Genomic DNA, 14,843 nt, shown 5'->3' on the forward strand with positions numbered 1-14,843 from the left:
CGCATCGCATTTACGATTTAACTTACGTATTTCATTAAATATAAGCGTTTGAGTGTACTTTCAATTTAAATAACGAGTACGCCACCAGGTGTCTCTCACATCACTCAAAAAGAGAGGGGAATCCCAATAAATAATTCCCTAGATAAGGGTAGAATCTCCCAAATCAACAGATTGGCAACCAATCTCGTAGGATGACAGGAAAGGATGCTCAGATTCCCAGGATAAATGAAATCGGTCGTTGCTTTTGTACACAACATTTTGTTCTACATCTATTTTCTATTTTCTGCCCATACTGTGTAATCATCACATAATTATTATAAACGAAACGTGCTCGTCGATCGACTGCTGACTGCACCTTGCTCCCTATATGCAGACAAAGACATAGAAATGGCATAAAGTGTCGTCTACCTGTCCCTGAAATTATTACAGCTCGGTTACGCGACAATTATTTTTACTTGCAAGAATATTAGCCCTTCGCACCTCACTAGCAAATACAAATCGACTCAAATTTAACAAACGAATGAAACTTGGTTTACAAACATTTTTAAATCGTTCTTATTGAAAACAATCCTTGGAGTGCAAAAGGTTAATATAGTCCTTGTCAAAGCGTTTAACTGTTTCAATATAATTTCTAAATTACTTAAATTACAATTGAACCCTTTCGTAACAAAAATTATATTTACGTATGAAATGTTTTATTCACCCGTTGAATTAGAGCTTGGAACTATTATATTAATACCAATCAATCGACAGTACCATTTCTATTGTACTTTCTTCGTCCTCTCCTTGGGTTGAAGGCTTTCTGCAATCTTTGGTAATATTTCGGTGAATATTACTGTCCCCAGAAATACCAGAAGCGTTCCAATCCAGTGGTACACTGTGAAAGGATTCTGGAAGTACACTATCGAGAAGAGTAAAGACAGGAATTTTCGTAACGTTATCACTAAAGTCACTGTGAGTGATGTGCACTCTGTCGTTAACACGAAAACAGAACTAATGCACATGTATCTAAGGTTATCGTTAAGAATAGGACAGAAACAAAAATTTTGCTATTCTATTCGATTATATTAATATTAGACAATATTAGTAAAAGGATACTGCGTAAGAACGTTTCCTATAAGGTATAAAATTAATTTTGGCACTTGCACATTGATAACCGATATTTCTAATGGTTCCGATGCAAGTGCGTATGTGAAATGGTCCCATATATTAGGAGCTAACGTTATAAAAAATGGCAATGGTAATAGATGCTGGAAAGAATATAAAACGTGATATTATTTTAGAAACGATTCTGTGCATAGAACATCGATACAAGTCGAAGTATACCGTATAGTACAATGCCTCTCGTGCATTTTTTCCATACTTCTTGTGCAAAACTTCCTGATAAATACCCATTCTAGCAGAAACAAACAGCGCTATCGTTAGTAACGAAATACCCATTATCCACCAAAACAGATCGTCCCACGGAGTAGTGGTCACTTGTTCGACATTCTTAGCTTGCAAAGATTTGATCTCTTTGCCGCTGATGATCGTGCAGATCACAATTCCAAGCGTAATCATAAACACAGATAAAAATTTACTAAATGCATACTTTTTCTTCAAGATAAGGATACCCATTATCATGTTAGCTATCAGAGAACCCTAAAACCATATCAATTTTACTATCCCATCCTAAGATTCCAACGGTGTATCTTACTTTCGAGTACTTACAGCCCTGAATATCATATGCAACGGCATAGGTATATTAAAATCAAACGCGTAGTTATTGCAAACGTTCGTAACAAAGAACATCGTTACCAATACGAAATAATCCTTTATTCCTATATTGGGCTTTACGGTGCCACATTTCGAAGTGAATAAGAACCCTTCTATCGATATGAAAAGAAACTGTGCGAACGTAATGAGGTTCCCGCTACCGGGATCTTCTCTGAAAGGAAATACATCACTATTATTTCATCGATGACAGCGAATGTTATAAACTTTAGGATACGATCTTTGTCTTGATAAATGTGAGTCGCTGTGTTTGTAAATTTAAGACAGCGTATTGGATTATTATGTTGGAACTTTTTTAATAGTTTTAATGTAAGTATCGAGTATTTACTTAACGAGATATTCTAGGAGAACGACATTGCTGCAACAGCCGAGGAAGACACAGAAAATTGCAACGGCTGCACTCATATTATGTTATTTACTGGGTACCATAAAAGTTAACCTAAAATTACAAATAGCCACACGCGTTTGAGACACTCGTACTCGTATTACGTTTCGAAATCATAGAGTTGGTACGTTAGCTGGCAATTATAACTATTTATCAGGAAGCACGTATACTCGAGAATGTGATGTATCATCTAGACGTTTCATATATTCTTTCCACTCCATACACATCGGAATAAAAACCACACTATGAACACGTGAAACATTATTTAATTTCCCATCCCCACCACTGTGTATAGAATTTCACTAACACTGCTTTAGAAGAGATAACATGACAAATCTTATGTAACTATGAGTAGTGCATTATGATTTTTCTGTAATTATACATTGCACACACCTGATGAGGCACAAATTAGTCCCCCGAGATAGTCTGACAAAAAAATGTTTCCTATCGAAATTAATCAGTATTTAAGCGCCAAAAAGTTGTAGTTTAAATTTAAAACCAGGATTGATTTTCGATGAAAAATTAAGATCGTTATATTTTCAAATGGAAGTAGGTAGTTTTAATTTCGTAGTATCGTAGATGACATTGTGTTGAGTTTTAACTGAAGTTTATTTAATTCTACAAAAGAAATTATATTTCTGATTGTTAAAGTTAAATATATTCGACTTTTCTGCAACTGCGCGCTTCTTCTCTTTTTAAGTGCTCGTTTGCGTCTTTTTTTTTTTAAGTGTTGCCAACCCACTTTTAATATTACCAAATTCTAACACATGCTACACTATGACCTTTGGATGGCATTGAAAGAAACATTGCCATGAATCGATCGCCATATTTTAAATAATTAGGTGGTAGATAACACCAAGGCCATTTAGACGTTTACGAATGTTCATTTACTCGACTTTAGGACTTAACACACAAAATAAAACGAGTGCAAAGAAACTACAATTTCTCTAAAAACTTGCATCGCAGTGGGTGAAATGCAATTCGAATGTCTAATTTATTTACTAATTAACATGCGTGTTTTCAGTTTGGTTCTGCATAAATTTTCCTTTTATTTTGTGTGTTAAGTTCTGAAGTTGAATAAATTAGTACTCGTAATGTTTGCGTTCATTTATTTACGTCTAAATGCGAGGCCTTATCTATCGTCGAATTATTTAAAATATTATGGTAATCGATTCATTTTTCTTTCAAGGTCATCTGAAAGTCACCGTGTAGCAGATCGTTAAATTCGTTTCTATGTCGTCTGCAATACTATGAAGTTAAAAATACCTACTTTCATTTCAAAATATAATAATTTTTAAATTTAAGCAACTGCAATTTTTTGTAGGTTAAATATCGATTATATGAAACATTTCTTTGACCAATTTATGCCTAACCCTGAATAAGTTAACATCAAAAGTCACGTAATAGTTTGGAACTTTCTAAATTACAATTTATTTTTTATTTCTCACGAATTATAGTGCCAGATATCGACATAGAACACGATTATCTCTTTGGGCCACGCTGGGATTAAGTGTCCCACCTCTTCGATGCACCCACATTTTATACTGCAATAGCTGCATGCGCGCGCATAGGTTTATATTTCGTTTTTATTTGCGTAAAGCAGTTGGTAATATTTTCAACAAATGTTACTTGTGTTGGCAACATTGTGCCAACACAGATTCATCGATTGTTGCAAGCGGAAGATTTGTTTATGTTTTTACATTGTATGATACCTTTATTAATAAAAATATACCAATTGTGTTTAATTTGCAATAAAATTTCTACGCAACATGGGTCCATTTTATTATCTGAAATCCTGCAAAGAGTTACACGAACATTTATAACTATCAAAACAATTATACCACTTATCTTTATTTACAATACTTGTTCGTATAAATGTATTGAGAAAACGATATATACTGTCGAATGATTTTTCAATTTAATTTATGTAGTCTTATTCATGCTTTCAGTTTTATATATTTTATTGGTTGTTATAAATGTTTGTGTTTGATACTTTCATACTACCCCACCACTCGACGAAGTGGTATAGCAAATTCATCATAATTTTCCTTGTCCCTTGCATTGCACCGAATCTCTATAATCACGGCATGATTTCGTATTTCTCTCTCTACTATATTTTGTATTAGATTAGTTTCTATAAACAATTGAAATTTTAATATATTATGGCTAAAAATGGAAGTGTTATCATACTCATGCCAAATGGCCATCGACGTAACGTAAAAGTTACACCAAACACTACGATATTACAAGTAAGTTGTTTATGTGTACGTTTATCATTGGACGAATGTTGTTACAGTTGTTTAAATTTTCTTATTTTGAGTACAAATTGTTACTCGTAGGTTTTGGAAGAAGTTTGTAAAAAACATGGTTATGATCCAGATGATTACGATGTCAAGTATGTACCATCGACAAATAAATAGTCAGTAAAAAAAGTCTCCGTACACCGTAGAAGAATTTATTTAAAGTTGCATAATTTTAAAGGAAATGGTAATAAATAATTCAGAAATATAACATTAATTATTAGTGCAAGCAAACAGATGTTACATGCATTTGTTAACAAATAAACGAACAAAAATGAGGTCGAAGAAGCCTCCGTACAGAGAGCGTGTAAATTTATTTGCTTTGTTACAAATAACTCAAGGAAACGCTCTATGGTCAAGTACAATTTAGTTGCTTGGCTGTTAGCAAGAATGAAAGACTTCTCAGAAATGGAATTGCGACCTGAGATTTAATTGGAACTTTTCATCGAGACATATCAAAAGTTGAGCTAATTTAACCGGGGGTCATTTTCCATAAAATCTGTGCGAGGTCCTTCGAAAAAATACACAAGACCTAAAATTTAAGATATTGTTGGAATGGGAAAACATTCAGCCAAGTACAATGCAAAAATTAGTTGAAACAATGCCAAAGAGGGTGCAAGAAATTATAAAATTGAAAGGCGGCCCAACTGGTCACTAGTTAACAAATTATGAGTAATAGTGTTACATGTACGGAGACTTTCTTAACCTCGTTTTCATTGAGTTTTAGTTTTCCCTTTGTTTATTTGTTAACAAATGAATGTAACGTAGCTTTTTTCGCATTGTTGATAAATGTTGCGTTTGGGAACATAATAACGCAAGAATTATTTATTATCATTCCCTTTAAAATTATGCAACTTCAAATAAATTCTTGTACGGTGTACAGAGACTGTTTTGACTGACTGTGAGTATAAGATATAAAATTACAGCAGACTTTAATTAACATTTCATCTGTTTCTCAGACACTTTCACCGTGTATTAGATCCTAATGCAATATTACGGTTTACGGGACTACCAAACAATGCACAACTAGAATTGATACCCTGTACAAAGAAACGTTCCACATTGACAGTGACAATAGGTATACAATTACAGAACGGAGAGCGCAAAATGGGTGAATTCATGTCTAATGTAACGTTACTTGAAATTTTGCAACAACTGTGTCTTGACCAGGATCTTGAAAAAACTATCTTGACGTATATGCATCGAGAGGTATGGAAATATCTAATTTTTCTTTGGCCAATAACAGTACTAGATTTATAGTTGAACTTCATATTGTATTTAGGCTATTTTATACAGATGTAGTACACTTTTACTCTCTGCCATGCATTCTCACACTGAACTTGAAAACCCGGGGTTCCCATTCCTTTTTCTAACCTAGATGGCACCACACATCCACTCTTACATACACAGCCACAGATACAAGAAGAAAAGCATTATATTTCTAACAATTTTGTGTTATTATTATTGTAAACCATCTATAAAATTCAGACTGTATTACCAGTAAAAGATAAAATCATTATTTTGTAGATTTATGGAATAGAAGCTTTAAAGAACGCAACTTTAAAGTCATTAGGAATTACTAACGGTAAAGCTGTATTGCGCTTAATGTATAGAGATCCTCAACAAACAGACTGTCAGACTGCAATAATCGATTCTAATAAAATATCAAATGTTACGACTCCATTGACGAAGGAGCCACAGGAATCGAAACAATTGGAAGTATGTTCTCAGAGCGTAGTAGATAACACACAAGAATTAATAACCTTAGATAAAGGAAACGAAATTCTTACAACAGAGGAATGTCAGTCAATGCCATCAACTAGTACGAATTACGCCATTTCTAGAACTGAAATTACACCAAAACCATCCACTACGAATGGAATAACGAACACAAATGAAATAGAATTTGTAAGATCAACTTACATAAGGATATATATTTAAGAAAATATATATATCTATGTGTTATTTATAGCTTTTTATTATAGTTGGGTGAACGAAATGCTATGGTATTCAATCACGATATAATTGAAGCGTTACCTAAAGACGAAGTCCCAGATGTTTTTTACGATGTAACAGTTGATGATGCAAAAATAATATTAAGAGACTTTAAACGTCGCAGAGAACAACTAGAAGAAGCACCTTTTTTAACGAATGTCCAACGACAATTACACCAAGAAACCAGAACCCTGAGTCAATTAAATAAGTATCATTATACGATAATCCGCATACAATTTCCAGATCAGTTTGTCCTTCAAGGATTATTTCGACCACTGGAAACTGTACAAGCGGTAAAAGACTTTGTAAAAAACTACTTGAGCGATCCCAGCAGTGACTTCTTAATTTGTGAGTAATATAAACAAACTTTGAGAAACTAATAAACCGGATTTGGGGGATTCTAGAGGCCAAAATAAGACGAAAATGAAGAATACCAATTTGTTGATGGAGACTTCGTTAAAAAGAGACAGCAATCTGCGCAGAGCTGTATGCGCGTGATAGCGGTTCTCACTCACAAGACTCGCAACTTTAAACGTTAATAACTTTTTAACGAAGCCTCAATCAACAAATTGGTATTCTTGATTTTCGTCTTATTTTGACCTCTAGAATCTCCCATTAAAATTTTTCCCATGGGTGACTGAACACCTCGTATGCACACCCGTGGGAAAAATTTTAAGGGGAGATTCTATAGGCCAAAATAAAACGAAAATGAAGAATACCAATTTGTCGATGGAGGCTTCGTTAAAAAGTTATTAACGTTTAAAGTTGCGCCTGTGAGACGACAACCTGCGCAGAGCTGCATGCGCGTGATAGTGGTTCTCACTCACAAGACTCGCAACTTTAAATGTTAAAATTTTTACCAAAGATCTGTTGTTTTTGAGATATTTAGATTAAAAGTTATTAAATGACCACTCCGTTTGTTTTAAAATTATACAATGTATTATTCTTTTAAATAACTTAATACAATTTTATTTCTCGATAGTTACTACTCCGCCGAAACACGTTTTGAATAGCAATGCACGTTTAATCGACGAAGATTTGGTACCTTCTGCTATTATTTATTATTCTGGGCAATCGGCTCTTAGATCTGATATAAAACAGAAATTAACAGATCCTAAAGAAGTTGAAATGCAAGTTACTAAAATTAGGTAAGCGATTAACCGCGTTATATACTACCTATTATAATACAAATTTTATTTTATGTTATACTAACTTATTTTCAGAGTATCGATGATAAACCAACAAAGTGAAATAGTTAACGAAGACGAGAAAGTTACCGACGCGGAAAATAGTAAACCAGTTAAGGTTCGTAACGCGAATACTAGTGAATCAAAACAAAACAAAATACCAGCGTGGTTAAATCTGCCATTCAAGAAATAAATTAACTCTGTGATTGTTAATAAATTCAAGTAATTATAAGTATTTTATTAATTTTTATGTGATCCAAGGAACGAAATATGAAATATAACGCGAGTGAATCGTCCTTCCACGAGAAGAACGCACAGCGTGTTTACATCCCCACTCTTGCTGCAGTCCGCTGATTGGCTGTCTTCGTCACCGTTTTCGACCAATCAGCGGACAGTAACAGGAGTGGGGATGTAAACACGTTCTACCTTCTTCTCATGGAAGAATGGTAGAATCATACCTTGTTGAGGTTAGGTGTGACTAACCATTTTTCAACCAAGTGAAACTGAAAAAAGTCGATGTAATGGTAGACATTGGCTTTCGATGCTTCGTGTTAACAGTTTGAAATAATGAACTGATGAATTTTTATGATATTCCTTTGATAAATAAAAAGGCATTTTAAGTAAAAATTGATTTCATTCAACTGTATCATAGAGTTCAATGCACGCACGCGTATCCACACAATCGTCCTTCCGCGAGAAGGCACAGCGTATTTCTATCCCCACTCTTGTTGCACTTCGCTGATTGGCTGTCGCCGATCTTCGTCACAGTTTTCGACCAATAGTGAGTCAGCTGACAGCAAGAGGAGTGGGGATGCAAACACTGATACGCATGCGTGCACGCACATACACACAGCCACGAAACATGTACATATACTTCTTTACTTTCTGAAACAATAAATAGCTGTGATTTAATTTACATAAAATGATCAACAATACTTTCGACCTATTAACAATTGTTAATATATTTTGATAAAAATTATTTTATAATTAATGTTATTAACTTTGTAAGTCGGGAGGTACTGTGGTCGGCGATTGTAATTGCAAATGCATAAGCCGTCGAACAGGCCCACCTATCATATTCCCGATCGGTCCTGAACCACCCGCTTCTTCTTTGATACTTTTTATTAAATTCTCTTCTATTATGTCAGATCTTTTCCGCATTTCGAAACTTTCGTCTTTCACCATTTCAGACTGTAATTCTGAATTTAATAATCGCATATACTTATCCATTTCACCACCAGTATCCTCATCGTCTTCGCCCAAAGATCCTTCTGAACTTCCTTCGAATTCTCCTTCGCTTTCTGGAACAACCAAATCTAATATACCTTGTAACGTACTATCAAATATGTCTGCGTCGAATTCAACTTTTTCATTGTCTTCTGAATCGTGCATTATGCCAGCCTCCATGGAATGATCTCTAAATAAAAACATACAGATTAAAATTTATACGATACTAAGAGTATTATAATAGAAATAACATACTCTAGAAACTGTACACCATCGATATTGCTAGTATGATTGAAGAAGGATTGTACTTTTTCTCTAAGACTCAACGGTTCTTGTCCCTGCTTTTTATTCTTAACGTTCCCCCACTGTTCATTTAAGAATGCATTTAACTGTACTGGATCCACATTTAACCAACTGTCGCTATTTGCAGGACTTAATGTGACTTCATCTTGGGCTACGTACAAAATATAGTATGAAACAACATGGAATGTAAATGAAATTTTATCAACACGTTGACCACCATGTTACCCATATTTTGGTGACGATGTTTTCATGAAATTAGTATTTTATAGTAATTATGCAGTACCAACATATTAAATTACGTTCGAGAGCTTATAATTCAGACTTTGAAACTAATATAAACAATAGAAAATTATTACCTACAGTCGAACCAAGAATTTTTAGCCCTGCATTTGATTTGTGTTGGTCAACGTGTTAATGTTAATTTTAATGGGCTTACCATGCAATTCAATATCATTAGATTGTATGCTTTCCCATGCTTCTAAAACCTTTTCAGCATCGCTTTTAACAATATTTGTTGCGGAAGTAAATGAATTTACATGTTGTAAGTAGTAATCTTTCGCTGCGTTTAGAAGCCTTTCGTAATCTTGACTACCTTTCAATAGATTTCTAAAGTAACCACTAGTTTCTAAACGTGCTAAATATGCATTCAGAGCGTAATCGTTTGTTTTCAATTTCTCAGTATTGTTAATTGTTTGATTCATTCTTTTTCTACGTTCTTCGTGTGCATTAGCAACTAACATCTCTAAACCACAGGCTATTTTAACGCCAAGTATGTGAGCATTGTATTTTGAACAGGTTATCGGTGGTATATTCCAGCCAGTTCTTGGATCTCCTGTATATCGACAATGCATTGCCATTGCGTACAAACATTTAGTCATTTTTAAATTAACCATAATTCGCTGTTCAGGGGGAAAGTACCTCATAGCACGACAGACCTATAGGATTGTAGGAAAGATGTCATGAAAATAGAATAAAGGGTACTGTCGAATAAGGGGGTCAAATGTGCCCTTGAACCAAATTTGCAAGGTTTCAATCCTCCATCTTGTTCGGAAGTTATAGGGATTTTTCGGATTGTCGAATTTGTGTCTATTTTCCGTATTTAATCGAGTACAAAAATTACGTAAAAAATCTGGTGCATTGTGGTTATCGAGATACGTGTTTGAGAATTTTTTCCGATTTTTCGATTCCAAATTCTAGGCGTGAAAAATTAAATTTTTTAATTTTGTCGAAAAAATTTCATATCTTCTCGAATTTTTTTCTCGAAAACGCGTAGGAATTCAGGGGTATGTCTATTCACCAAAAATGCTTGTAATTGACCTCTTTAACTAAATATAATTTTTTTAGTATGATTTGAAATTTTTTTTTTTCGTCGAAAAATTTACCCCGTCGATTTTTCTTAAAAATTCGTTTTTCATTTTTAGTAATTTTGTCTGACACCCTATAGAAAAGTTGTCTAATACTTTTTTGTAGGTACCCATGGGCTCTACTTCAGAAAAAAGTTTCATTGAAATATATTCACTATTGTAAGAGAATATAGTTATCCATTAAAAGGAATACAAAAATTCAAAGTATAAGTTGCTTTCTCACGCGAAAAACGCCGAAAAAATCGGTTTTTGATTTTTGCTACTACAGCGCACCCTGCCGAAAAATCTGAAAAAATTCTGGGACATAACCAATGACAATACGCATTTACAGTAACTATATAAATCTAGTGTCTCGAAAGCTTCCATACCAAATCGGTATTTTTCTGCGTTTTTAATTTTTCACGCCTAGAATTTCGAATTAAAAAATCGAAAAAAATTCTCAAACACGTATCTCGATAACCACAATGCACCAGATTTTTTACGTAATTTTCCCTATAACTATTCTTCCAAACAAAATGGAGGAATGAAACTTTGCTCAGAATGTTTGATGTTGATGCTCTATCGATGGACCTATCTTATTTCAAATTTGGTTCGAGGCCACATTTAACCTAGCTATACCCTTTCAATTCTACTCCAATATGGAATCCTTACTTTTCTCTCGAGAGGATCAGAATGACAAATAGATCTAATAGCAGGTGCAACGAGTCCAGGTTCTTGATAGAGTATTGAAACTGCTTTTTCTGGTAAAAAAACTCTAGCTTTGTGATACCTTTTCTTAATCTCGTTTGGATAGACAAAAATTCTTTTTTTCAAAACATCTTGTACTTTGTCGGAAGCTTTGGAGAAATACGGAGTTGCCTGTATATGGTTCAACAAATCAAACAGAGTTTTATTCTTTTCTCTAATAATATGCAGCTCTCCGTTGTAAACAAACGTGTTTTGTTCGCATGTTTCGGGGTTGGCCCACGGAGGCAAAACATTCGCTGCTTCGATTAACAAAAATTCCCCGTCCGAATCTATTAGTCTAGCAATTAATCCATCAAAAGTCTGTGTAAGCTTAAATATTAGAAATGCTATAAACCATTCGTCACTTACGTCTTCGTCAAAGTGCACGGACGCATAAACATGAGGCAGTACATTGCATTCTGCAATACATGAATAATAATGCACAAATGCAATTACGATTGCAAATTTTCAAAAGCAAAATCACACGTTACCTTCTATATTTGTTGAACTATCGACAAGCTTCTCCAATAATAACGCTTGCTTCGTTCTGGGATGAAACGTTAAGGTATCGCTGTGCCAAATGTAATCTTCAACGTACAGAGCGATTTCTTTGTTGAACTTTTCAATCTCTTGCGAGAGTACTTCCTCCGTTATCGTTTCCAACGGTCTCGTGTAGCAAATTTTTGGGTAAAGAAAACATTCAAGAAGATCATCTTCTTTCGCTATAGATATTTTTGTATCCGCCATGGTTTACCTGAAATTTTCAATAACCATCAAACTGAATGTTAATTAACAATTAATATATTTTTACAAACATTTGAGATATTCGATGAGAAACTTTACATAAAAGTTTCGAGATTCTTTGAGAACGTTTTGTGCACGAAATATTTGTATGAAAATTTATAATACACTTTTACAAATTTACAGTATGATGTTGCATTAATTTACGTAAATATTAACAATTAATGGGTTGATATGGGTTGTATATTTACCAGGAGAAATTGGCGTGTTGTTTTGAAAATATAAATGTTTCTCACATTGTCCAAAACAACACAGATTACTAACTACGCATTCTTGGTTACTGTCGGAGGTAAACTCTTTGCAGCGCCGCCAGACGGAGCACCGTGAACTTCATTTGAACTCGTAAAATTTCGTAGAGTCGACAAAATCAAACGTTTTATCGTGTTTAGAAAACCGTCTGCTTCTGGCCAAATGTAATATTCGTGCTTTCTACTTTTCTTTGTGCTTCGAGCGTAATATACGTTAACTTGAAATTGTATGCACTGGTCTATTTAATAGATCCAAACTTTATTTTTATAATAAAGAAGAAAGAAAAGTCCCACGAAAGTCCATCACTGCTCAGAAGAAAGTAACAGAGGAACTGTTTATTCGAAACAGCGTGGACACATCCGCACGCTACGAGAGCTGAACAGAGACTGGCTCGCCATGTGGCGATGCGCCACGCGGCTGCGCGCTGAGCGCAATATGGCCGCTTCCCCCACTCTCGCAGCTAGAGAGGGAAAAAACATATCTTTTTGTTTTTATTTACTTATTAACAACAGCTGAGCCTCTCTCAGGCTTATCTATCCCTTTGATTAGTCATAATGTCATAAATTATATTTAATTAAACAGATGTGATTATAAATTATTCTTTAATAGAAATGCCATATTGTCGATGTTGTTGATGTATCTGATGATTAATTTCTGTTGGACTGCAGACACTCGTGGTACATATTGTACTGTTTTTTGCAAACATTCAACAGTTCCTTTTTGCATTGCTAATATTTAATTTCATAGAGATTCAATTTTGATACATGGTCGCGCTTTTATTATCGACTTTCGATCTCTTATATCAGCCATCTAGCGTTGAAGGGAGGGAACTATTTCTCGACAAACTTGGACGTTGAATATTTATTTGCTAGATAAATACAACAGAGTTTCGACCTAAGTACGTATTTCACTAAATAGTTTTAGAAAACGAAAATGCATAGCTTTTGGTGGGTGGTGTTATAAACTAATTGGGAATAAGATAAGATTTCGACAAAGAGGATCTGGCCACGAAATAGGGCAAGTGGTCACCTCCTGGCAAGAAGAGGATCATATATCGTGCATAAAATTGAAATTCTATATCTCATTCTGTGCATTCTAATACTGAATACGTTAACGTGGCCCCTTTTCCAATGTGGTTGTTCCGTTTTATTAACATCACGGTCCGCGAATTCGAAATATTCTATCGGATTTCAATGAGCTTCGATTACACATTGATTATCATTAAGAGGCGGTCTGGTAATTTCACATCAAAAGTCGATTTAATTAACTTGTCGTATCATTTTGCTCGGTTAATTTAATACAATTTACCGAGGAGAAGTTTTAAATCAATTGTTCGCTTCTACCGATAATTGTATGTACAGTTTAATCTTCTACTGACTAATTAATACATTAGACGTTAATAACCTCTTCTGTAAAGTGTATAAAAATTATTTCGACTATAAAGATAGGAAGAAATTATTCATTGTTGTAGAAATGGTTAACAAGTTAACCATTAATGTTTAAACTAATAAAATACATAAAAGTCAATCATCAACTTACAAAATAATAAAATATATACAAGTTGATCACTAATCCTTAAAATGATAAAATATTAACAAGTTGATCACTAATCCTTAAAATGATAAAATATTAACAAGTTAACCATTAACCTCAAAAATAATAAAATACATACAAGTCAATCATTAACCTATAAAATAATAAAATATGAACAAGTCAACTAATAACCTTCAAAATAATAAAATATTAACAAGTCAACCATTAACCTTTAAATTAGTGAAATATGAACAAGTCAACTAATAACCTTCAAAATAATAAAATATTAACAAGTCAACCATTAACCTTTAAATTAATGAAATATGAACAAGTCAACTAATAACCTTCAAAATAATAAAATATTAACAAGTCAACCATTAACCTTTAAATCAATGAAATATGAACAAGTCAATCATTAACCTATAAAATAATAAAATATTAATAAATCAACCATTAACCTCTAAAATAACAAAACATTAACAAGTCAACAATTAACCTTCAAAATAATAAAATATTAACAAGTTATCCATAAATCTTTAAAATAACAAAATATTAACAAGTCTGTCATTAACCTTCAAAATAATAAAATATTAACAAGTTAACCAGTAACCTCTACAATAATAAAATATTAAGAAGACAATCATTAACCTATAAAATAACAAAACATTAATTAATCAACCATTAACCTTCAAAATAATAAAATATTAACAAGTCAACCATTAACCTTCAAACTAACAAAACATTAACAAGTCAACCATTAACCTTTGAAATAATGAAATATGAACAAGTCAATCATTAACCTATAAAATAACAATACATTAAGAAGTCAACCATTAACGTTTAAAATAATAAAACATATACAAATCAATCATTAACCCATAAAATAATAAAATATATACAAGTTGATTACTAATCTTTAAAATGATAAAATAGTAACAAGTCAATCATTAAACTATAAAATAATAAAATATTAAGAAGTCAACCATTAACCTCTAAAATA

The 14,843-nt window shown here is 33.3% G+C and overlaps 3 protein-coding genes across 6 annotated transcripts in view; 1 reads left to right on the forward strand and 2 right to left on the reverse strand.

The window, feature by feature from the left end:
- Nucleotides 1-191: 191 nt before the first annotated feature.
- Nucleotides 192-2,522, reverse strand: Efr (ER GDP-fucose transporter). 2 transcript variants are annotated; one of them, XR_013080916.1, is made up of 6 exons: nucleotides 2,102-2,522; nucleotides 1,711-1,927; nucleotides 1,327-1,641; nucleotides 1,099-1,250; nucleotides 704-1,008; nucleotides 192-414 (listed from the first exon to the last, which is right to left on the reverse strand). XR_013080916.1 is itself a non-coding variant. In XM_076780724.1 (6 exons), exons 1-5 carry the CDS (start codon nucleotides 2,176-2,178, stop codon nucleotides 762-764), a joined length of 1,008 nt encoding a protein of 335 aa, XP_076636839.1. In that variant the 5' UTR covers nucleotides 2,179-2,520; the 3' UTR covers nucleotides 199-414; nucleotides 757-761. The 2 variants fall into 2 exon arrangements, 1 of the variants encoding a protein (XP_076636839.1); XM_076780724.1 differs by having other exon boundaries at nucleotides 199-414; nucleotides 757-1,008; nucleotides 2,102-2,520.
- Nucleotides 2,523-4,167: 1,645 nt separating this feature from the next.
- Nucleotides 4,168-7,875, forward strand: LOC143349519 (tether containing UBX domain for GLUT4). The gene is made up of 7 exons (XM_076780845.1): nucleotides 4,168-4,407; nucleotides 4,498-4,553; nucleotides 5,418-5,667; nucleotides 5,986-6,366; nucleotides 6,444-6,801; nucleotides 7,436-7,601; nucleotides 7,677-7,875. Exons 1-7 carry the CDS (start codon nucleotides 4,321-4,323, stop codon nucleotides 7,831-7,833), a joined length of 1,455 nt encoding a protein of 484 aa, XP_076636960.1. The 5' UTR covers nucleotides 4,168-4,320; the 3' UTR covers nucleotides 7,834-7,875.
- A 550-nt stretch (nucleotides 7,876-8,425) lies between these two features.
- Ecd (ecdysoneless cell cycle regulator) overlaps nucleotides 8,426-14,843 on the reverse strand; it is a 73,816-nt gene continuing 67,398 nt past the window's right edge. Inside the window, exons 1-6 of one of the 3 annotated variants that reach the window (XM_076780832.1) lie at nucleotides 12,253-12,611; nucleotides 11,752-12,014; nucleotides 11,186-11,679; nucleotides 9,607-10,105; nucleotides 9,123-9,321; nucleotides 8,426-9,057 (exon numbers count right to left, since the gene is read on the reverse strand). In XM_076780832.1, the coding sequence (XP_076636947.1) occupies nucleotides 8,637-9,057; nucleotides 9,123-9,321; nucleotides 9,607-10,105; nucleotides 11,186-11,679; nucleotides 11,752-12,007 (1,869 nt within the window). In that variant the 5' untranslated portion in view covers nucleotides 12,008-12,014; nucleotides 12,253-12,611 and the 3' untranslated portion in view covers nucleotides 8,426-8,636. Of the gene's footprint in view, nucleotides 9,058-9,122; nucleotides 9,322-9,606; nucleotides 10,106-11,185; nucleotides 11,680-11,751; nucleotides 12,015-12,252; nucleotides 12,612-14,843 lie in introns of those variants that run through there. The other 2 variants (XM_076780835.1, XM_076780834.1) reach the window with 2 other exon arrangements.

The sequence above is a fragment of the Colletes latitarsis genome, chromosome 13 (assembly GCF_051014445.1).
Source record: "Colletes latitarsis isolate SP2378_abdomen chromosome 13, iyColLati1, whole genome shotgun sequence".
Classification (NCBI taxonomy): Eukaryota; Metazoa; Arthropoda; class Insecta; order Hymenoptera; family Colletidae; genus Colletes; species Colletes latitarsis.

Bases quoted from the DNA above. Each gene is read 5' to 3' on its own strand.
- LOC143349519 (XM_076780845.1), top strand. From the start codon at position 4,321: ATGGCTAAAAATGGAAGTGTTATCATACTCATGCCAAATGGCCATCGA. The intron at 4,408-4,497 runs GTAAGTTGTTTA...TGTTACTCGTAG, and splicing joins CAAACACTACGATATTACAA to GTTTTGGAAGAAGTTTGTAA. The intron at 6,802-7,435 runs GTGAGTAATATA...ATTTCTCGATAG, and splicing joins CAGCAGTGACTTCTTAATTT to TTACTACTCCGCCGAAACAC.
- Efr (XM_076780724.1), bottom strand. From the start codon at position 2,178: ATGAGTGCAGCCGTTGCAATTTTCTGTGTCTTCCTCGGCTGTTGCAGC. The intron at 1,642-1,710 runs GTAAGTACTCGA...ATATGGTTTTAG, and splicing joins TGCATATGATATTCAGGGCT to GGTTCTCTGATAGCTAACAT. The intron at 1,009-1,098 runs GTATCCTTTTAC...CGATAACCTTAG, and splicing joins ATAGGAAACGTTCTTACGCA to ATACATGTGCATTAGTTCTG.